General features: G+C 44.2%; 1 protein-coding gene across 4 annotated transcripts in view; it reads right to left on the reverse strand.

Moving 5' to 3' along the window:
* TM4SF19 (transmembrane 4 L six family member 19) overlaps positions 1 to 23,917 on the reverse strand; it is a 280,038-nt gene that overhangs the window by 19,660 nt on the left and 236,461 nt on the right. For 2 of the 4 annotated variants that reach the window (XR_011276304.1, XM_069620357.1), the window contains one exon: positions 6,373 to 6,453. The exons of the other annotated variants lie outside the window; for them this stretch is intronic. Coding sequence is in view for 1 of the 2 variants with exons in the window: in XM_069620357.1 (XP_069476458.1) it covers positions 6,373 to 6,453 (81 nt within the window). In the remaining variant the exon portion in view is untranslated. The remainder of the gene's footprint in view (positions 1 to 6,372; positions 6,454 to 23,917) is intronic. 4 annotated transcript variants of the gene reach the window in all.

The following is a 23,917-nucleotide window of genomic DNA, read 5'->3' on the forward strand; positions in this document are numbered from 1 at the left end:
GTCCCACACCCGATACATTTTCAGGCATCATGGGGCACAGGTTAATTATAGAATTGATTGGTTTGCCAGTCGAGTTGAGCTTAGCAACGACACAGGCATTTTTAGTGGTTTTTGGTCGCTTTGCATACATAAAGGCCTGAGAGGTTATAGGTTTTTTTTTCTTTTTTTTTAAGGTGACCGCTTTAGTTTTCATGGTTCCTGGTTTCCCGATCGTAAAGGTCTTACTGGGTAGGGCAAGCAACCCTGTCTGCAGTGGCGTGAATGCTGTTCCAATAGCTTGATCTGGGGCTGGTAGCATAATGTCTTCGGTATTGGCTGCTTGATCTCTAAGGATTTTCTTACCACAAGTGTCTAGTCTATTGAGGAAAAGAGTGGACTGAAGGTCAATGTCTCACACTTGCTAATCAAAGTTTTTAGAAGGCATTCGAAGGCGAGGAACATCTCATCAGATGGGCAGCAATGCTCTGAGTAGAAACCGATCTATGGGTATAATGCCTGTGCCTTGTCCCAGGAGTTTTGTTCTCCCAACTTTTCCATTCAGTCCCTCCAAAATTGGGAGAAAGAAACTCCTGGGACAAGGCACAGGGATTATAGCCATTGATCGGTTTCTACAAAAACTGTGGAGAAGGGTTACCGTATTTCACCAATTAGATGTGTGATTAATAAAGTATATGTCTGGCTGTGAAGAAGGCCATGGACCAAAACACGTGTTGCTAATCGACAGTACTCGAATAAACTCAGACTCAACTGGTGCAAATTGTTTTATGGCACTAGTCTCTATTGTTTAATAAGGGACGGTGGGACCCCTCTTTGCCAACACGCACTGCGACAGTGAGCATTAGTCCTTAACTGCTTTGAAAACTGGAATACCTGGTGCTTAAGTAACCGCTCAAACCAACCCACTACCAAGAATATTGCATTAAAACCCATATTTATATCTTTCTCCTAATCCAGTGTGCGTCATACCCCTTCAGCAGCACGTTTGTGCGTAATACGCAAGCGTGGTAATCTAGGCTGGTCCAGAGTGTGGCACGATCCGTGATTTGTTGCTGAGTTGGGTGGGCCCCCTCAGCACGGCTCGCAGGGGTTCCCCAAAATGTTGTGTTATGCCTCTGCGCACGTTCCCAAGTTTCCATTTACATTCTTTCCTGAAACTCACCGGGCAGAGTCGTGTAGAGATCTAAGAATCCTGCCACCCGGATTTAGGTTATGGGAGTCGAGATATCCGTGAAAGCATCTGAAGCTTCCTCTTCCACCATTGTCTGGTTAGAATACCACTTCTCCATTAGGCTATTCTCCTGTGGGAAACCCTGACCTCTCTTACCCAGGTGATCCTCCCTCGCTTGTGCGCCCCCAGGGTTGGGATCCAAAATGATGGCCCTTCCCTGGCCACCCAAATAGAGGATTCTCGGGGTCTATATGGGAGAATGCCCCCTGATTTCTCACATAGTACTGGGACGAGGAAGAGGCAACCAAGAGCAATGAAGACTATGCTTTTTTACCACTCTGGTACTGGGACGAGGAAGATACCTGCTGAGAATTGTAAGCGTCAGGCATGTGCCTTTAATTGTGGTAAGGTGGGGCTAATTGAACATTGGCACCTGCAGCCTGTCAAAGGGATGCCGGTGTGTAAAAGGAGCCCAATGCAAGGAGAGAAGGTGAAGGTGGAAGTGGAGGTCGGAGACAAAGCAGCAGAGTGGCCAAGAGAAGCAGCAGGGAACCGTGATGAAGATCAAACTGGTCAGATAGCACAGTGAGTAGAGTGCTTGATTCGACATCCGTACAGAGTCTGCAGACGCAGGTTCAAATCCTGGCAGGGCCAAAGTCAGGCTTTCATCCTTCGGAGGTTGATAAATGAACACCGCACACCGTGGGTAATAAGCAGCGATCAGATGCCTGAAGGTTTGTAGTGCTATATAAATGCAAAATATTATTATTATTAAACATTGGGAAGGGAGCTGTGTGGAGAGGCTGTCCCTTTTCATTGAATTCAAAATGCCCTGTCTTCAGACGGTGGCACAGGAGTGCCTGAGAGGCAGGAATTGGAACCCTGATATGGAAAGCAGAGGGCCAAGCAATCTGCATTGCTGTGAGACCCTTAAACACAAACAGTGAGTTTCTAGCAAAGGAGAAACCCGGTATGCGAGTGTTTGAACTTTCCTAGAGGAATACTTTTTATCGGCGTGGCCTTGTGTGGGAGGAAACATGTTCTCGAAAGTCTCTGAGCATTGGACATTTCATTTTAAGTGAATTAAAGAAGTATTACATAGCGGGCTGAATAGCAAGTGTTTTTTTAGTGCAATCCGTGCCTAGTGAACATCGAATTAAGTGGAAACTTACACCACATGTTAAAAGGGAAGGTGTGTTCTGAACGCTACCCGTGTCTATTGAATACTAAACTGAACGAAGTCTTAAAAAGTACAATTCAACATCTAGTGAATGCTGAACTGAGTGAATCCTTTATCAAAGAGCAAATCTATTACATATTACGTTCAGAAGTAAAATAGAACATTAAATCAGGTGAGACTATTAAGTGTTGAACTCTATGTTAAATTTAAAATCTAAGTGAAGCCAAAAACTGTATATCACAGAGAATTTCATTTGAAGCAGAACTAAACAAGACTTTGAAGGTGTTTTTGAAAATAATTACAATTTATACACAAAGCACCAACCATAAAGAGAAGGCCCATGACTGGCAACGACCTTTAAAGAGACAAAAGACATTTTTGTGTTGCTGAACTTAAGTGTTGGGGAAGGGAGCCCTAAGACTTGAATCATTTATTGACTTGAGGACAAAGTCTCAAGATTCATTGGTGCTTGGATTTGTTTTATTTGGAACTTTGGCAAGGGAACTCCAAGTGCTGATTAAAACTACATTATTCTAAACTCAAGAGCGGTAACTTTGAGACTGTTGCTAGAACTGTTTTTATACTTGGGAAAGGGAGTTGAAAGGAAGCTGTGAGCTTGAAGAAGTTCAGAACTTCCTGTTGTACACAATTTCTTTTGGTTGCTGACATCCCTACACATTGTATAGATTAGTTGTGATGGCAAGAATAGGTTTTGGATGCATATTTTTCAGTTGAACTCTTTGACTCAGACTTTCCTCAGTTTTATTTATGTAGGGAAATCCCACCTTAGGATAGGGCAAGTTAGGCCTTTTTCCATTCTAACATTTAAGTTAATAAAAGTGTTTGTTTTGAATTCTGAATCTGTTGACTGTATCCTTCTTCATGATGCCTTCACAGAGGGAAGGCTGAAAGGAGGAACATTATTGTTTTTAGAATCCAGGCTACTGTTTAGAGGTGATCTTAGTCCTGATGGTACGACCAGATCTCAGATAATGGTACGCAACAGCCACAAAAGAATGGTATTAGAGTGTTTTCACTCGCATTTAACAGGTGGTCACTTAGGAACAACCAACACACAGGCACAAATAATAAGCCATTTCTATTGGTCCAGAATCTATTCCGATGTGAAAACATTATGCTTACTTGTGTCCTGTGGCAAAAGACCAGCTTCCAAATGCCCCCTCCAGCTCAACTACAGCCTTTAACTATCATGGATGTACCCTTTCCCCATATAGGCATGGACACAGTTGGAGCCATCTAAATTGGGGAATCTTTATATATTGGTAATCATGGATTATGCAACTCAATACATTACCATTATACAATAATATGACCCAACAAATTCTAAAACATGTGATCCAATTTTTTTCACAGGTTAGTTTCCCAAAAGAGATCCTAACGGATCAAGAGACTACCTTCATGAGTCGGTTAATGGCAGAGGTGAAGGAAATCTTACATTTAAAAACTCTCAGCACTTCCGTGTTATCACCCGCAAACTGATGGATTAGTGGAACAGTTCAATAATACTCTGAAACATGTCATCAAGAAATTAGTTGCAGCTGGCAGCAAAAACTGGGATATCATGATACCTTGGGCACATTTTACTGTCTGAAAAACACCAACAAGGGTTTTCACCGTTTGAATTATTATATGGTAGAGAGCCCCGGGATGTCCTTAACATGTTATGGGTGACTTGGGAAGAATGGGAGGAAGCCACCTTGCTCCTTTCCCAAACAGCCCAATGTTTAAGAAAGCATATGGCTACTGCGAGAGTGATAGTTGAAGCCTACCTGGTTAAACCTCATGGAAACCAAAAGACCTCTCATGACAAGAAAGCTTTGCTCAGGTCTTTTTCCATGGGACAAAAAGTTCTTATTCTCCTTCCAACATCTGAGAACAAGATTCGGTCCAAATGGCATGGTCCTAACGAGGTGATTGAGCAAACAGGACTATATAATTATCGAATCTCCCAAACCGATAGACAAATTAAGACCCATACTATCACATGAACCTCCTTAAGGAGTGGAGAGAGGATCCCATTGAGACCACTACAGTGGCATTAACCAGTGTATTAACAGAAGAATTAGAGAAATATACTTTGATTCCTTTGAACCTACCCCAGAATCAAAAAGAAGATCTGCTAGAATTGCTACAGTTTCCAGATGTCTTTAAATCTGAGGCAGGAAGATTAAAAGGGGGTTTGCACTACATCCATGCACCCCCAGGGAAGGTGGTCCATTTATAACCGTATCGGGTCCCAGAAGCAAGAAAAGGAATAGGCATAGAGGAGGTGGAGAATATGCTAAAATCTGATATTATTGAACAATCTCAGAGTCCTTGGTCCTCTCCGATCATACTTGTTGCCGAGCTAGATCATTCGTGGAGGTTCTATATTGACTTCAGAAAAGTGAACACGGTATCCCAATTCAATAGTTATCCTATGCCGAGGATAGATGATCTGATTGATCGATTTTCCTCTCCTCAATTGATCTGACGAAAGGTTACTGGCAAGTCCCCATTAATCCAGAGGACAATGATAAAAGAGACTTCTCCAACCCTTTTGGACTATTCCAGTTCAAAGTATTACCTTTGGACTTCGCAGGGCCCTCATCACATTTCAAAGGTTAATGGACCATGTCCTTCACCCTCACTCCTCTTTCTGTGGAGCTTATATCGATGATACAATATTTCATAGTAGGACATGGGAGGAACACCTACACCACCTATATCTAGTTACCAGAGCCTTGAGGAGAGCTGGGCTCACAGCCAACCCAAACAAATGTCACTTGGCTCAGTCAGCAGTCAAGCATCTTGGATTGTTTGTAGGTAATGGGCTTGTTCAACCCCAAAGTGAAAAGGTGAAAGCTGTTCAGAAAATTACAGTGCTGCGAACCAAGAATGATCTGAGAGCCTTTTTGAGACTAGTGGGATATTATAGATGATTAATCCCTGGTTATTCTTCTATCACGTCTTGACTCACTGATAAACTTAAGAATGTAGAACCCAAAAAGATAAAGTGGAGTGATGAAGGCCAAAAATGTTTTGACAAACTCAAGAATATTCTGTGTAGTGAACCAGTGTTGAAAGTGGCAGATTTTAACAAAGAATTCATTTTACAGACATATGCTTCACATGCCGGGTTGAAGGCTGTTCTTTTACAACATCTCAATGGCATTGAACACCCAATTTTTTATATCAGTAGGAACTTATATCCCTAGGGAAAAAAACGATGCCACCATTGAGCTTGTGGCCCTAGCTATAAAGTGGGCAGTTTCATACCTCAAGTACTACCTCACTGGCAGGAAGTTTAAACTGGTCACTGATCACTGTCCATTAGCATGGATGAGCCTCTGTAAAGACACCAAGGCACAGGTTATGTGCTGGTTCTTACATATGTAGCCCTATTGTTTTACGGTAGAAAACCAAAAATGAAGAGAACCTCCTCCATTCCCCATGCCTTAATGGCATATTGTCATGACTCACTTCACCCCCACCCCCATCGAAAGCTACTAAGAATACCTTCCCATAATATTTACAGAAGTCATCAATATTCCATTTCCCTGAATGTAAAGGAACTGGGATGAAGAAGCTGAGCGGAGTAATGAAGATCGATATAGGCCAGAAGCACAAGCTGTGCTCTACTGGTTGCAAGCACAAACTTGATGCCGGGACATTTAAACGACAGAGCCAGCTGACAGAAGAGAGATGCTGGCTGGGAGAATCTCATCTTTTCAGTATCGATCGATGCACTGCTATGCTGTCGAGAAGCTAGTAGAGCCAACCCGGCTCACGGAGGACGCTGAGCAGGACAGATTGCAGAAGTAGGTCCACTGCAAGTATTCCATGAGAGGAAGAGAAGGGAAGACTTCCTGGTGTACGCAGGCACCGAAAAGCAGCCTCCATGCTGCTCAAGTACAGAGAAACCCATAGCAGGCAAGAGGGAGTCACGAGGAAGCCAGAAGCCACAAAGCAGAGGCGGCAAACACGGCAAGAGGATACGGGGCATTGAAGAGCCGGTGCATACCGTGGGAGAACCGGCGCAGGCCACAGAGAGCCGGTGAGTCCATCCAAGGTAAGGTGGAACAACATGGGCTTGTCAGCAACCCTACCAAAGGAAAATAAGAATAAATGAAGCATATGAGAAAGAATGTTGACTCAAAATTTCCTAAAGAGACATAATGGAATGAATACAAAATATTGTCAAGTTTGCAAGTGTGCCTGGTGAAACATATGAGAAAGCCTTTGCAGGAGAGTATATCAGGCAGATTCAAGTTGCACATTTGTTAAAGGATAGTATACAAGGCAGAATCAAGTTGCAAGTGTGGTAAATGAAGCACAAGAGAAATCCCTGGCATTAGAGTATACCAGTGTCATACCACAGCACTTGGAGCAGTATTCGAAGAAGTCAGGGCTTACTAAGCTCCCTACTAAAGTTTATCTAGTCCGAAAGAACAGTCAGCAAAACCAATGATTTTGGCTCTCTGCATGCAGGAGGGGCTGGAGGTTACCATGGAAACTTTGGAAGCCGTTGTCAAGGAGAGGGAACCAGCGTTCGGGAATCGCATGCTAGTCACCTGACCTTCTCTATTTTAGCCCTGCCTTGTCAAGGCTTCAGTGCTTCTGATTGCGCTTGTTTTCTCTTGCTGTCTACTTCGGATTCATGTGTCTTTTGGCTATCGTTTCTCGACCTGCTTTTGAACGTTCCTTAACTGTTTGAACCCATTGAGCTCTACCTGGTTATTAGGAATCTTTTTGCGTACGTCCCTGGATTTGCCTTGCTCGCTCCTTTTCGTATTGACGCCGCCCGACTGTGTTTACTGACCCGGACCGCTTTTTGGACTGCCTCTGTTTGACCCTTGTCTGATTCTTGTTCCATTTTCTTCCTTATCTCGGAAGCAATTTTGACTTCCACTAGTTTCGAACATTGTTTTGGCATATTAGGTTAACTTACCTTCTAGGACTCCTTTTGGGAATCAGTCTGTGTTGCACCGCGGTATTCATTCAGCCTCCACTGCTATGTGGGATCCATTTTCAGCCTCAGCTGCTCTGCGGGATTAGTTTTCAGCCTCCGCTGCGACGTGGGAGCCGGATTCAGCCTCAGCTGCTCCGCGGGAAGACTTTCAGCCTCCGCTGTGACGTGGGAGTTATTAGAAGTTTCTCTGGTACGTTTATTGTAGTTTGGTCTGTCTGTCTAATCCTGGTGTCTATCCTGGTATTCCTCTCACACTAGACACTTCTGGGTTACAGCATAGTGTCTGGGGATTTTCAGTTGCTCAGAATTACCTTCTATCCTAAGAATAACCTAAACACCTCTCTCTATCTCGTTTAGTTTACTGCTATACTCTGTGTGCCCAATTCTGTTTCACATTATTGTGGTAACCACAAATCTGACTATTTCCTTGTGATTTGTTTTACAGAAACTTTATGACTACTGTGCATATTCCCAAACCTAATCTTTAGGATCCATCCACTAGCTACACAGGTTAGTGTTGGTCCCTAGTCTTGTATGCTTGTACTAAGGTCTGTACTTAAAGGTATTACCTCTCGTGTTTCCTTTTACAGCCACGGTGGTCTCGAGGGAATCCAGTCTTTCAATTAATTGATTCCTCTGTATGTTTATTTGTACATCGAGAGGGATACATTAGTGGGAAGAATTTGTCTTCTACACTACAGGGTCAAGTTTATGAAGGAGAATTCTGACAACCAGGCAGACTCCAGTTTGTAAGTGGATTGAATGAAGTATATGAGAAAGCCCTGACAGGAGAGTATTCCAGGCAAAGTCATGTTGGACAGTGTGTAAAGTAAATCACATGAAGGAGCCCTGATAAGGATACATCAGGTATAGCCAAAGAATGTGATATGATATGATACAATGTCATTTATTAAGTGCCTGTACACATGTGTTTCTAGGTGTGACAAGACAAGGAAGGGGCAGAGGGGGGACAAGGCAACAATCTTACTAGGTCTTGTGTCATTCAGATCATGCAAGTGTGACAGGGTGGAAGTGCAGGGGGAAGGGAGAGGGTAAGTGCCAGGTAGAGGGAAACAGGAGCGCAATCAGGGCAGCAATTGCTCTGAGTCAGTGCAGTCAAGGCAGCGTGGCTCTGGGTAAATGCAAGGAGGCAGAGGGCGGTAGAGGTTACAGGTAGGACCCCTAAGGGCACAGTAGGCCTGGAGGCAGTGCAGGGAAGACTGATCATGGAGGAGCCTGGTACAAAGTGAGGCTCTGGGGGTAGCCAAGCAACCAGTCGGGGAGAGAGAGAGAGAGAGAGAGAGAGAGAGAGAGAGAGAGAGAGAGAGAGAGAGAGAGAAAGAGAGAAAGCAGAGGAGAAGAGGAAGGCTTGAGCAGCTTCCAGAACTTCAGGTGTTCCCACTCAAGTTTGAGAGGGGCAGGGAGGCCATTTCAGAGGCAGGCGCCTGCAGAGGAGAGAGATCTACCCCCACTCTCTGCCTGTAGAAGTGTCTGAACCTCACGGAGTTGGAGGTAGCTGAGGAAAGGAAGGTATTTTGGAAGACAGGGTTGGATGTAGTGCGGGCTCCAGCCCCAGAGAGCCTTGTGAACCATGCTGAGGTTTTTGAACTTGATCGTTGCAACCACCAGGAGCCAGTGGAGAGATTCCAGGGCTGGAGCGATACAGTCTCTGGGCTTGAGGCGAAGGATAAATCTTGCAGTCCTGTTCTGGATTATTTGCAGATGGCGGAGAGTAGAGGAAGGCAGGGTGAGAAAGAGGTTGTTTCATTAGTCCAGCCGAGATAGGACCAGTGCTCTGGAGACAGTGAGCTTCTGGAGGAAAGCAAGAAAAGGAATACTCCCTCTGAGGAGGTGCGGCTGGTAGTGGGCCTTCTTGGCAAGGTCTGTGATGTGAGCAGAGAAGGAGAGAGAGGAATCGAAGATGATTCCAAGGTTTTTTGCCTCACAGGAAGGTGAAAGCGGGCGGCCCAGTGAGGGCGGCCAGAGTGAGAGAGGGAAAGCGGGAGCAGGGGTCCCAATGAGAAGGATCTCCAGCTTGCTAGCATTAAGGCAGAGATAGTTGGAGGCGCATTAAGCCTGGATCGCAGATAGAAAGTCAGAAATGAGCTAGAGAGGAGATGAGGCTGCGGGGAGCCTGACAGAGAGCTGAGTGTCATCTTCATAACACTGTAAGTTAGAGAAGGTAGAGATCAGGTGGGCCAAAGGGGCCAAGTAGACATTGAAGAGCCAGGGAAAAAGGTTTAGAATCCCATGGAACACCATGGAACACCACATGTGGAGAGAGAGGTGGTGGAGAGAAAAGACCCAAGTTGGACCTGAGAAGTTTCTGTCCAGGAGGAAGGAGGTCAGCCAATCCAGGGTCTGACCTGTGATGCCCAGTTTCTCACAGAACCGATTGATCAGGATGGCGCGACTGACCCTGTCAAAAGCAGAGGAAAGTTCCAGCAGGATGAGGACAGAAGGAAAGCTACAATCAAGATTAGAGCGCAGATCTTCATGGGTGTTCAAATGACATTAAACAGGAGAAGAAATCTGACAGTACACCAGGTATCCAGCAAAAATTAAAACTAAGAGCCAAGTTGTTTTGCTAACCAAAAGAAGACAAATGAAAACTCAAATCCTTAAAAGTTTAAAGTGCAGTGAAGAGAAATCCAGGGGAAGGGAGTCATTCTCTGCAACTGTGAACTGTATCCATCTGGAACTTTTGTGTTGGAGTTACGCCTTTCTTTCATGAACATTTGTACACTTTTCAAGGACAAGATATTTCCCTTTTCACCTTTGAATTAATTTTTAGAGTGTGAGGGCCAGGATAGGATTTCGGACACAGGACATTTTTTCTTTGGACATCTTGACATTGGACAGACCCTTAGTTTTGATTTCTAGAATAGGGATAGTGAGACATTTTCCAACCCCTTTTTGTTTCGATAAAGGTGTATGGCCAAAAGCATGAGTCCTCTTTGTCGCGTCTCAGTCGGACCTGGCGGGCAGAAAGGCACCCGCGAGCACAGCATGTCAGATGCACCGGCACCGTTATACACAGTGCCGGTGCATCTGACCTCCCCTTTCCCATTCGGCCCTATAGGGCCGGATGGGAATGGGGAGCATTTTTTTTTCGGCGGCCGCAAATGTGCCGTAATGACCCGGTAATTACCCATTCACGGGTGCCGGGAATTGTATTACAGACAAGGCTACGGCCGATGTCATAATGAGGCCCACTGTCTCTTTGTTGGCGTGCAAGTCTAATAAATGGGGCCTTCGTCGATTCATTTTTTTCCTTACTTCGATAGCGTTGATCCAGAAAATGAAGAGAGATGTCACAATGATAAGGGAGGATTGACTGGAAGCTATTTTATTTTGGATGGAATTATTACCATAACGTATTTGGAGTGAGCTATGAGTGAGGCAGCAGTGAAGAGGACAAGAAGCAAGATAGATGAAAAATGCTGAGGCATACAACACTACAGTGTTAGGGCATCCAGAGATAAGCTATGAGCCCGTTAATCTGTTTTGGAAGATGGGTAACACTTGTATATAATGGACAATGGGCCTCATTACGCGGAAGGCGGTAATGGTTAACGGCCACCGTTAATGGTAACGGTGACCGTTAACCATTACCGCCTTACTACGAGGTCCCTTAGCGGGTTGGTGCTTTAACGCCTGCTTTTTGCAGGCCCGCTAAGGGACCTTGGTGCTAATTACGCCACCGCAAAATTGCGGTGCCGTAATTAGCTCCTTCCCCATTCCCATTATGCCCTATGGGGCAAAAATGGGAATGGGGAAGGGCAATGGTGGAAGGGGGAATTACCGCCCCGCCAACCTTGGAATAGGGCGGTAATTCCCCTTTACCGACATGGTCCAGGGTGCTAATAGCACCCTGGATTACCGCCTCCTGTGTAATAAGGCCCAATAAATGAGATTTAAATGCAGGACGTGAGGATGGCGTTAGAAGAAGTGTTAAAAGGATTGTGGAAATAGTTGTGGCGGGGCAGATAAAAGACCTCTGTCGACGGTTTTTCTGGGTGCCGGGTATCTATAACTGGAAATACTGTGCAAAACACTATCATTCAGCAGCAATATGTTGTCTGCTGAACTAAGGGACATGAGTTGTAGGCCCGGCTTCTCAATTCACCAAAGTGTGGGTGACCTTGAGCATGCAGACACCCTGTGCCTAAGTGTCCCTGACTGTAAAATTGGAACCCCATTGACACAGATATTGTCTAGTGATAAACTTGATACAATGACATCATGGACACATCTTCTACCATCTTTGTTTCACTGATGCGCACAGTCGTTAGGATGTTGAATTGCAATGGGCAATGCTAGCTTTTTCCTTGGCTTCAAAATGTGCATGCGCTGCCTTTTCCCTTTGCATTGTGTGATTGAGTAAATTGACGCTTGGAGCCCAGTTTTCCAGGATGTTCGTTGGTCATTGTGGGAAGCTGCGTGCACAGCTCTGCAGACATGTGAGGTGACTAACAACAACGAGAATAGCCCAGGCATGGGGCCTCTGTCTCCCTTCAACCGTGAATGGATCGCAATAACTAATGCTGCGGGGAATAAGTGACGCAGCAGACAGTATGTGCCCATGAAAGGTTTCAAATGTTAAACGCCAATGACAAAACTCCAAATATGTATTTTGGAGATGCAAGCAGTGACCGTTTAAATAAACAATTAAAAAATTAACCACACAACTAATATATTATGAAGAATGGGAAGGACCTTCTTAAAAGGTTATCTGTTCTGTTTGTCACACCTGGGAATTGTATTTTTAACATGAGCCTTGCTACAGCACTAGTCTCCCAGATCAACATAATGCTGAAAGTGTGTTGATCACAGAAGTTCTATGGTGGCACACTGGCACGCTTTCCGAGTGCTGCTGGAGCTCCCGGGTGGGTACCTTTTTGCACCAAGACACGTATAGGGGTTTTCCGACATCTTGCTAGCCTAAGGACCCTAACACTCGTCTACCCTGATGTAATTTTGAAAATGAATATCAAAGTTTGAATAAAGAACATTCAGGGTTCGACCACATTTTCTGGCGGGCACGGAGTCTTGGCATTAGCCTTAGACCGCATTTTTGTAATTGATTCATACAGCAGTATGAACACTTTCACGTGCAGCACACAGCAAGCTTTTATCTATTCATTTTATTTATTTAATGTAAGCTGTGTTCCAGGTTTTAATTAAACCATTCATACCGAATAAACGTATAAAACATACAGTAAAATACAGTTAAGGAGTAATAATATACATCATCATCAAAGACTTTAGTTAAAGGCGATAAGGCGTAAACTCGGTATTAGTTATCAAAACATTGAATATTGAATGCAGTCTGCATTGCACTGATCTCTTTTCTAACCATGCACACTTTGCTCTTCTTTACTATCTTGTTCAAATTTATACCAATGTAGCAAATTCATAAACTATTTCTAAAGTGTATAGACCTACATGCCATATGAAAACGTTTTTTCCTAGTATGTTCAAAGCACATTGTCTTATATTTTGTTCCTAGAAAAAACAGGACTGGATGGCTTTCTCATGCATGGAATTGGGAAAAGTGAGAGCTAGCCTGAGAAAGAAAATAGCGTACCTTGAGAGCGCGAATCTGAGCAAGGATATTAGCTTTAGAGTTTTCTTCTGGGCATGAACTGTACCATTCCTACCTCACAACATATATAAATAATAGAGGTTTACAGAATTCAGGTATAGAGAAGAACAAATTCCAAGATAGGAGCTATATAAACATAAACTAATTGTCCCCAAGCCTAATGAAGCAGGAGCCACGAGACAAGCAGCTCCTGATTCACTGTGGCAGAAGAACAGGAATGGAGGAAACTACGAGGAGGAAGTAGCAGAGCCCATTTCCCAACACCCATGGGTAAGAGACATACTGACCTTTTTGGACTCTGCTATATTTCTATATCTGATGCTATGGGCCATGCTGTGCAAATATCCTTCTATTCAATCCTCAGAAGGGGCTACAACTTGGTTGAAAGGAACAATTATCTCAGCACAACACCCCCAGAGGCACTCATTTTAGCTGCCTGAGGTTGCCTGCAGTAGTCAGGGGACATACCAGAACCATCACTGTCAATTTATCGGCCGATCAGGTGACCCCCTGACACGAAAATGGCCATCTTTGAATGGACTTTCCATCATCAGAAGGGGCTTCAACTGGGTAGTCAGCAACATCAAGCTCAGCACAACACTTTCTCTCAGCAACCAACACTACTGTCAAGCCATCTTTTTTGGACCACAACATTGTATCCACCACCATTATCATACTACCCTATAACTTTTTCTCCCCACATACCACTCCCATTTCCAAGAGAAACTGTAAACCCTCTACTATTCATCCCTTTCTCTCTGACCATCTCTCACTGTAATGCTTATCTCCAGATCCTTCCTTCATTGACACTGCTTTCTCCGCCTTGAATTCCCTACTTCACGCCTCCTTCCCTTCTCACTTCCCGCTGTTAAATAACAACCATAAATCTCAGCGTTCTCAACCTTGGGTCTCCCTATTCATACACAGGGCCTCATTACGAGGTGGGCGGTAAGGGATTACTGGCACTGGTAAGGAGACCGGTGCCGGTAATCCCTTACCGCCCTATTACGAGGTCCCTTAGCGGGTCCCTCCAGTAACTCCTTGTATGACCAGGTGTTATGGACGGGACCCGTTAAGGGACCTTGAAGCTAATAACGGTACCGCAATTTGCGGTACCGTTATTAGCACCTTCCCCATTCCCATTGAGCCCTATGGGGCACAAATGGGAATGGGGAATGGCATTTTCAATGCAGACTTACCGGTCCTGCAAAGGTCGGACTACACCGGTAAGTCCCCATTGAACCAAACCGGAGTCGGTACCGTCTTTTGTAGGGATGGAGGCACTCCCACTCTCATGAGGACCTGCAACTATACCTGTCTGCCATTGACTCTCTCAAGTCTACTCTTGATAGTGCTAAAATGGATTTCTACCTTTCTCTCATTGACACGCACTCCAACCATCCTTGTTGACTCCAAAGCACACTAAACTCACTCCTTACTCCTCCTAAACCCACAACTATTAACTCTACTCTTTCAACTAGTGACATTGTTGAGTACTTTGCTTCCAAAATCTCCACAGTCATGAAATCTCTCCTCATCCTCCTCTTACTCCCTCCTCCTACTTTCACTTCACCTGCTCTACCATCTTTCACTGCATCTATCTCACACTTCAGCCATGCCAACACTGGGAAAGTCCTTGCACTGCTAATGAAGGATCCCTCCTGTGCCCCATTAGATCTTCTTGCATCACAGTTTGTCAAACCTATTGTCCCTGTCTCACCTCGCTAATCTCTTCAACTTGTCCTTAAACTCTGTCTGCTTTCCCATTTCTTTCAAAACGCCTATGGTCATCAGCCTCCTGAAAAGGCAAGGTGCTGAACCAAACCTGCCAAGCAACTTTTGACCTGATGACCAACCTTTGACCTGCATCACTTCTTCCTCACTGCTCTAAGGTGTTGGAAAGAGTTGCATTCAAGCACCTTAATAACTTTCTTGACACGCGCAACCTTTGTGAACCCCTCCAAGCTGGTTTCCACTTCTGCCACTCTACTGAAACTGCTCTCATGGTTGTCTCCAACTTTATTGCCTCTGCTAAACATTCCAACCTATCCTCTATCCTAATCCTAGTCAACGTTTCTGCTGCCTTTGATACCACTGATTACTCTGTTCTCAATACCCTCTCTGTGCTTATGATTTATGATCAATCACTTGCCTGGATTCAGTGATTCCTGGCACCTTGTCAATTCCTTGTTTATTGGAACAACAACTCCCCACAACTCTCTCCTCTTACTATTGGTGATCCTCAAGGCTTTGTCTTCACTCCCCTCCTGTTCACACTGTACTCTACTGCTCTCGGGGCAATTATCTCCTCCTTTGATTCTTTTACCAACTCTTTGCAGATGATGACCAGATCTTTTCTCTTTTCCTGAACTCTGAACTCTCCATTGACCTTTCTATCAAAATCTATGACTGTCTCTCTGCTATTATATACTAGATGGCCTCACACTTATTCATAGCGAGCTACTCCAAAACAGAGGTGCTTTTCTTTCATGCCAAATCCTCTCTCTTCTCCTCCCCTCCCTATACAGTTAATCTGGTGTCATTTCAAACTCAGGATTAAGTGGAGTGGTAATGTGGTGGTAATAGCATTACTGTTGCATTTTTGCTGCTCTGCCCAACCCCTGATGAGGCCCCTTGTCTTCTCTAAACTGGACTACTGTGCCAGTATCCTCTTTGTTCATCCAAACTATGCATTCTGTCCCCTTGACAAAATTATTAACTTTGCTACCAGAATTCTCTTTGAATTAGCTCGCCTCGCCCCTACCTTCCCCCTTTCACCAGCAGGCCAATTTCAAATTTCACCTTCGAGTGCCTAAATTCATCCATGGTAAGGCACCACCATATCTATCCTCTTCTATCATCCCCTACTAACCCCCTTGCAGCATCTCTCTGCCTCCTCCAACACCCTCGTGGCACCTCTTGCCCTCCCCATCAGCTGTGCTTCCTCTTGATTCTGCTCTTTCACGCCTCTTGTTCTGCTTACTCGGAACTCCCTCCCTTTTGAAATTTGAAACACAGTCCACATCGATGTATTCAAAAACAAAATGAAAGCCTACCTCTTCACTTCTGAGGTATGGTCTTGGCTCAACTCTCCTGCCTTACTACTTACACCTTCCCTCACTTCAGAGGCATTGGTTGGGAGGGCTGAAGGGGCTATAGCCCCTGGTCTTTTGGTTGCAGCCCCAGATAGAATCTCAGGGGCTACAACCAAAAGGCTAGCTAGCCCTGAGCCCCGATAGACCCGGCATTTGCATAACCCCAGACCTTTTCCAAACCTAGCAACACCCCTGCCTCACTTCTAACCAGACTCATCCCCCTCTTTTTCCCACCACGCTAGTTTGAGTTCACAGCTCATGCTTAGCTTGTTGGACTGCCTACCTGCTGACATTTACTTTCCAGAAGCTTGTCCACTGAATTATTCACGGTATCTGTCGAATGTACCCCTTCTCAAACCAAGTCATTATGACACTCAAACTCTCCCCATTATAAGAGGTTCACAGCCTCCCATGTATATGCTATGGTACCTTTTATACGCTGTTTGTAACCAAAACAGCTTGTTTTCCGTATTTAAATTTAAATTCAAGGAATGGGTGCCTCCTATCCAACTTGTCTCAATATTCTCAGGCTTATATTAATTGAAGAATAGATACCAATTACAAAAGTGGAATGAATCTGAGTGCCCCAGACCAAACCTCCAAGACAATGCTCAGCCGCACTAACGATAAATCCCAAGATTGCCATGTGTCGATAAAAATGTGACAGAGATCCCAGTGACGGGGGATGACAAAGCTTGGAATGCTTGTCAGGGTCAACTGATAGATACAATACGGTCCTGAATTAAGATCCTGGAATTAGCTAAGGTCATTAGGTTGGATACCTTGTGTGGGTCGACCCAGAGAGCAAAATGTTTTTTGGGTAATGCCAATGCATCAATTAGCTAAAAAGGTAAAAGGTAATGCTACTTGGGCTACAAGGCAGACACACACATCCTACACAAATTACACATTTACTTTTTTGAAGCGACTATATTAAGGATGTCAGTAACATTACATCCACATTTTCATCTCTGAATATGGTTTAAAATACAATGAAATGGTGGTGGGAGAAATTGAATTGGGTCATCTGTTTATATACTTCTCTGCCTCTCTTGTGTGATCTACCCCATCTTCAGCTGCCATCTTAATCTATGCCTATTCCTCTAACTTCATTGCCCTATGTTGTTGTGTGCATGTAGTAACTGAAGTGTGTTCTAGGTACGCTGATAGATGCAGCTCGCTTTTCCTTTACCACCTCTGACGTAGTTCCTTTTTGGATAAAGCTAGCATGTTTTAGGTCACCGCCTCGCCAGACGGGACAGCTTCAGCAGGTAGACTAAGCAACATTAGGTGGACAGGCATGGCCTGAGCCATGTGCGAACTGTAGTCATAGTGAAAACCACTGACTCGCTAGAAATGTATCTGAGAATGTCTGCTGCCTGTTGGAAGGTTTACTCACCAAAGTGTGAGAACCTAACCACTGCTTGTAGATTGTATTTTGAGAATCATGTAGTTCATGCTGTAATCACCTGAAACATTGTGTACTGTTGCCAATGTACAATGTACAATGTATGGGACGACCCCTTCCATAGAAGAACCTTTGTGCATTACTGTATAAAAACCCTGTGTAACTGGGAAGAGGGGTTGCTGCGCTGTATACCGTTCCATAGTTGGTTTTGTGTCTTGTGGATTCTCTGTATGCCGCTTTGCTGACTGCCATTAAAGATGTTTACTAATTTACCAGGAGAGTCCATGGTTGATTTGCCACAACACATTTGTGCCTTGCGATGTCCGATTCCCACTGGCCTGCTGGGAAACCAATGGGTCACTAGATACGACTTCCAATAGTCCTTGAGGGCCCACGGTAAGACCATTCAGTCCTGAAAAAAGGTTTTTGCTGGCAGGTGCGGAACAGATGCGGAAGCGATGCAGAAGAGGAGCCGACAAAAACATGGGTTGGTGAGCGCAATTAATTGCACTATCATCTGTCATGCTTATGTTCTGTCTTCAATGGTGTCTCTGGCAACGGGTTGTGAAATTGTTTGTCTCTGGTAAATTGGAAAAATCGGATCCTGGAAACAGTCTCTAGTTCTAGAAACACAGAGGAAAGGTACCCTGTCTACTTTTCTGTCAATCGGGATAAAGAAATCAGTAGTTAAGCAACCACAATAAAAAAGTAACGGTAACATCCAAGCAGCGCACAAATGCACAACACTGAATTAGGATGAATAAAACAAAGAAATGGTAGTGGTCAGAGTCGAATAGTACAGAGCAGGGTCTTGAGTATGTGCATCTTGTATGAATTATGAACAGGAAGAAATGATTGTGGATATGAGCCCCAGCTGCTTGGCTGATGCCTTTCCCTCACTTAAGCCTGACATGTTCAACCCAGTCGCAAAAACATGTTGCTTTTCTCTCTCGAACCTAGTACTGGAGCTGTAATAGGATTTGTTCTCCTCCATGTGTGTCTTATCATCAACACTACCCTACCCTCATCTTTGAAAAGTTGGCCATCTCTGTACTCTGGGTAGTGTACTGGGGGCATACATTGTGATGGACTGCTGCGGCATGAAGCAAAGTTACTGTTATGTAGATTTAGCCAACACTGAACAAGTGTTTCTGAAATTTCTGTAACAATGCAGGAACAGAGCTTATGTGACTCCGCTCAAACCTCTGGATAGACATGCTACAAAGTAGTCAGCATGAGCTGAACTGACTCTGACAGCCCTGAGCCTGGTAGCGTTTGGGCCCGGCAGAGGATAGCACGGATCTGGATCCACAATAACCCATACCTTGCCTCCACACTGAGAATGGTTCTATTTAGTCTACAGAAGCACTGTTTCCTCCTAGAGGAAGTCCAGCACACTTCATGTACACTCACTACTTGGGCAAAACATGTAGCTTTCTGGAAAAATGGCACTACTACACTGGAGAAGACCCACCGAGACAATTCCGTCAGGGAGGTACATTTTATCTAGATAAGATTATAGCACTACGAAAAGCACTTGAAGCAAAAGACACACAGGTGTACCAACAACAGTGGGATAGCTATCTAGATTGGTTCTCCAAAACAACAAAAAGACAATCAAAATTGAAAACACGAGCACTTGAGGACACACAGGAAAAACTAGAGGAACAAGTAAAATGCTAAGGACGGACAGCGCCAACTTACAGGTGCCTAAGCACAAGTCCAGTTATGGTCATCTATACCCAATCATCCAAGGGTTACCACCACCCAAAGAATCCCCCAAAGACATTCTTGACTCCTACAACTCTGAAATCCTGAATCTGGCCCCGAATTCCCCGTAGGCACAGCTGCCAATCTCTGCCTCCGCCCAATCCCACACCAGAGCGGACACAGCCTGGTCTCTAGTCCCAATTCGACCTTGAATGCTCTGCCCTCTTAAAACCAGTTTACCCTAATATGATCACTTACTGGCACGTCCTGGTCAACCTCTGCACAGACACTCCCCATGTGCAAATATCCAGCCTTTTTTGGTCTCTTTCCCAAGACACTTCCAGAACCTTCAAAGACTTTCCTGGCTCCCCTGCTCCTGGCAAACGTTTCAGTGTTCCCTTTAAGACAGCTCCCCGGAGGAGGGAATACCGTAGTTACTGTGCATGCCCTGTGGAGTCTAACTGACCTATTTTTTATTCTTCAAAAATTCCCTAAGAAGCAAAAGGATCCAGCCAAATTTCAAGAAGAGCGATAGGTCATTATTGACTGTTATAGGGCCAGCTGCGCTGATCTTAACCAATTGCGAGAACTGCTCCCCCTGCAGATACCTTTGCATTGCTTAATCAACAAAGTAACTGGCCAGTTGAAGATGGGTTGAAGGCTTTTACTGATAGATTAGTAGAGTCCACCATTGAAATCTGCTCCAAGAAGACCGATTGGTCTAAAATAATTAAATGCAATCAAGCTAACAGAGAAATTCATGCGGACTACCTCGAATGGCTGAAACAATGTTTTGACCAGGAGTAACCCAAAATTGTACAGACCTATTTTCCTTTTAAATACATCTTTTAAGATGTTTGGCAGTTGTCTATTGAACATATTGGAGGCATGGGTATCTGACTATAATGTTCTCACTCCCATACAAATGGGCTTCCATGATCCCTAGAGCAGGGATTAAACATATACCCATTGCTCACACATTCATTATATGTAAAATAAATAACCAGTCTACTTAGCATTCATAGATCTGAGCAGAGCCTTTGATAAAGTAAATAGAGATAAACTCTAGGCAGTGCTCAGGTCCATGAATTGTCCAAAACAAGTGGTGGAAATGTGAATACCTTTTCATGAGAACAATGAGGCCTCTGTAAGGAGTGGAGTTAATGGCCTTTGCAACCCATGGTTGCCAATAAAAGTGATAAAGTTGAGCTTGATTGGTTGAGAAGGAAAGAATTTTACTGCGGTTTTGTGGGCTGAACAGCACTTTTGTGAGACAGTTTAAAGACAGAAAGTACTGAAGCAAAGCTTATGGCTTTTCAGATTCAGCACCTGCAGCCCTCTCAAGGGAGCAGAGGCTTCAGAGCCGAGTCTGGGGGTGGCGATGAGGAAGGGGAAGAGACCCTCCATGCAGCCAAATCATGAGAATGGTGGTGGAAGACTGGATGAGAATGTGTATATATATATGTCATTGTTGCAAAGATTTGGCCACCGGAAACCAGAATGCACGAACAGACCGTAGCCCCCTCCACCATCATCCTTGAATACCTGTTAGTGCAGAAAAGGGGTCTATGAGAGTGTTGATATGCCCATTCCACAGAATTCCGCAGCTCCCTATGTAGCCTGTGATGTTGGTGGTCAAAGGGTTTTGTGTTTGGTTGACACTGGAGCATCGTGCCCCGCCTTGAAAGCCTCTGAATTTCCTCATGCCACAATCCCCAATCCGTTACATGTTACATTTGTGATTCTGCACTTTCTTTGGCTTCTTTGAGATTCATCGGATAAAAATGGACTGGCCTAAAGACTGGCCTAACATCTGAACATCTGTGCTAAGTGATGTCGCTGAGCACAGCACAGCTGATCTGTGGAATGCCTTGAGGCCTCAGAGACGGGCATGAACAGCCCCTCCTGAGAAGTATGCAGTGATGACGCTGCTAGCTCAAGTCCCAAGGCTGCCAGAGGATGCCTCGCAGAAACAGCCTGCTGTTACCAAATGCACTTTCTTCCCCCTCTTCGGCAAAATGACCTGTTTGTTATGATACGTGTTGTTAATGGGTGGAGAATAAGATGTAGCTACACCATTGTACATAAGGAGGAGCCAGGCCTGGGAGTGGCAGAGCAGAATGCAGCCCTCCTATTCACTGGTGTGAATTTGCATTACAGTGCTGTTCACCCGATTTCTGGTCTCTTGTGTATTATTTGTGTCCGAGTGCCGAGTGTCTGGAATGCAGGAGGTGGCGTGGGGGTGCTGGATGAGCACTGGTATCGTGGGGAGCAGGACGCGCCTGTAACACAATGAAGCTGTTAACACTGTTGGTATTGGGGGTACCCTGATATCCCATCCTTTGTCTCACCCTCTGACTGTCTCACTAGGTCCATACAATTTGTTACAATCTATGCCCCGGGGAACTCTGAAATCTTGGAAAGGATCCAGATTGCGTGAAAAGCTTTCTAGCTGTCTAATTATCCATGGCCCTAATGCTATATGCAAATAATGCCAGGCATAGTCCATACCCATTATCCTTTGCAGGCCATGAAAATGATATTGTAATGTTGCACTCCACTTATAGCACAATGTTTTCAATGCTAAAGTGTGAGACGCTGTGTATCACATTTGCTTACTCAAAATCCTTATAGGACAAATTAATATTTGGGCTTTATAATGCGTTTACTTGCAAAGGGACTGCTACAAAGTCCTTGTGTGACATATGTACAAACAATAGGAAGCATGGGATGAGGGTACACATCCAAGTAGTGGGCTTACTTTCAGTCAATATCTGATATTTAAGCTGACAGTTGGGTTAAATAGACGCTCATTACAATTTTGCCCGTATCCCGCCGGTAATTCTGGCGGTATACCGTTAAACTGCCCCTAGAGTTTCCACGTCTGATATCGTGCAAATACTGGGGTATTACAGGCAGCGGAAATGGTGGCAGATCCCCATTCCATGGAGTCCAAAAGGACTCTGTGGAGGGGCTTGCCAGAATTACCAGCACGTAATTCTGGCATGTATTTGCCGGTAGGGGGCTGATTTACATCGAGCTCTGGGCTGAAGGTAAATCAGTAGCCCCTCTGGCAAACTTGTGTTTTTTACCAGTCCGGAATTACCATCAATTTTACCAGCAATGTTTCCGAACTGGCAAACCTGTAATGAGACCATAGTCTTGGTGATGCTTTTGCTATGGCTCCATGAGTAACAGACATTTCTCTGCTTGAACAGCAATCATATTATAACAAACATAAAACAAGTGGTTGTAGGTACAAGTCTAGCAACCTTTTGCAGAACAAAGGTAGGCAGAGTCAAGGTTGTCTGGTAATGTCTAAATGTGGAGTGGGGTTGCAGGCTACTTACTTTCTATTCTTGGTACATATGTCACGCAAGCACTTTGTAGCACACCTTGCAAGTTAAAGGGAAAGTGCGCTCAAAAATGTTATTGTCTTAAAAGATGGGCAATAATAAAAAAACATATATTAAACATCTTTTCAACAACAGTACCTATGTACAATTTTGCACAAATAATGTTTAAACCCCTTTAATTGCAAGCACTAGGAGGCATCCATTTTGTGAAATGGATGAGCCTCCTGTGCTTGTGTTAATCTGTGCCCTTGCGGCACTAATGAAGCAAAAGCCACCTGCCAGTAGCTTTTATTACAGCAGCTTTTGCTTCACAAGCACGTTGTACTTATAAATGCTGTGGTTTTCTTTTTAAGTTTCCCGGGCTCCCCCGGGCAGGACGAGCCTGGGAAACTTAAAAAGAAAACCTTAGCATTTATAAATACAACAACATTGTATTTCTAAATGCCTGTACTTTTGCTTTGAGTCTCCGGGGCTCCCCCAGCTCAGGGGTGCCCGGGAGACTCAAAGCAAAAGCTGCTGTTGTCATAAATACAATGCGGTTGTATTTATAATTGCAGTGGTTTTCTTTTTAAGTTTTGCAAGCTCCCCCAAGCCGGGGGAGCCCGGGAAATTTACAAAGAAAACCACGGCAATCATAAATACAACGTGATTGTACTTATAAATGCTGTGGTTTTCTTTTTAAGTTTTCCGGGCTCCCCCGGGTCGGAGGAGCCTGGAAAACTTTAAAAGAAAATCACAGCATTTAAAAATACAACAATGTTGTATTTATAATTGCAGTGGTTTTCATAAATAAAGAAAATAAACACTTACCGCAGCAGCCTTCCTGCCAGCCTGCATTCTCTGCTCTCCGGCACTAATGATTATTGCCCATCTTTTAAGACAATACAATTTTTGAGCACACTTTCCCTTTAACGCATCATAAAACTAAAATATTAATTTTCCCTCTAAGGATTTTGATTTTATGATCATCATATTCTGTGGTGCACTTATTCTGGTGCAATTATTGTCCTTACAGAAATGAGGAGGGGCATGTTCTACTGACCCTTGAATTAGTGGTACATGAACTCCTGTTGGCATGTTTTCTGCCACATTCCGTTTAGTTGCCATTATTCCATTTGCAAAAGGTGCACCCTGTCTGAATTTTTGGACAGCCACATCAGTGATAAGCGATATTTGTTCTTTGTAATAAACATGAGAGTTTTTTCCAATGGCATTAAACACTTTGTGCATTGTCTCTGAGCAGTGTTAACAAATGCATAACCACAACTAAATCTATTGTTTATCCTTAGCATAAAAAGCTTCTTTGTGCATAAACGTTTATTTCTTGACACAGGAGTACTTGTGGCAGGTACTGTGGCATATCCCGAAGTCTTGGACTGGTTGATGAGTTTTCCATATAATCACATATACATTTTTTTTT

The sequence above is a fragment of the Ambystoma mexicanum genome, chromosome 10 (assembly GCF_040938575.1).
Source record: "Ambystoma mexicanum isolate Mex_15411 chromosome 10, UKY_AmexF1_1, whole genome shotgun sequence".
Classification (NCBI taxonomy): Eukaryota; Metazoa; Chordata; class Amphibia; order Caudata; family Ambystomatidae; genus Ambystoma; species Ambystoma mexicanum.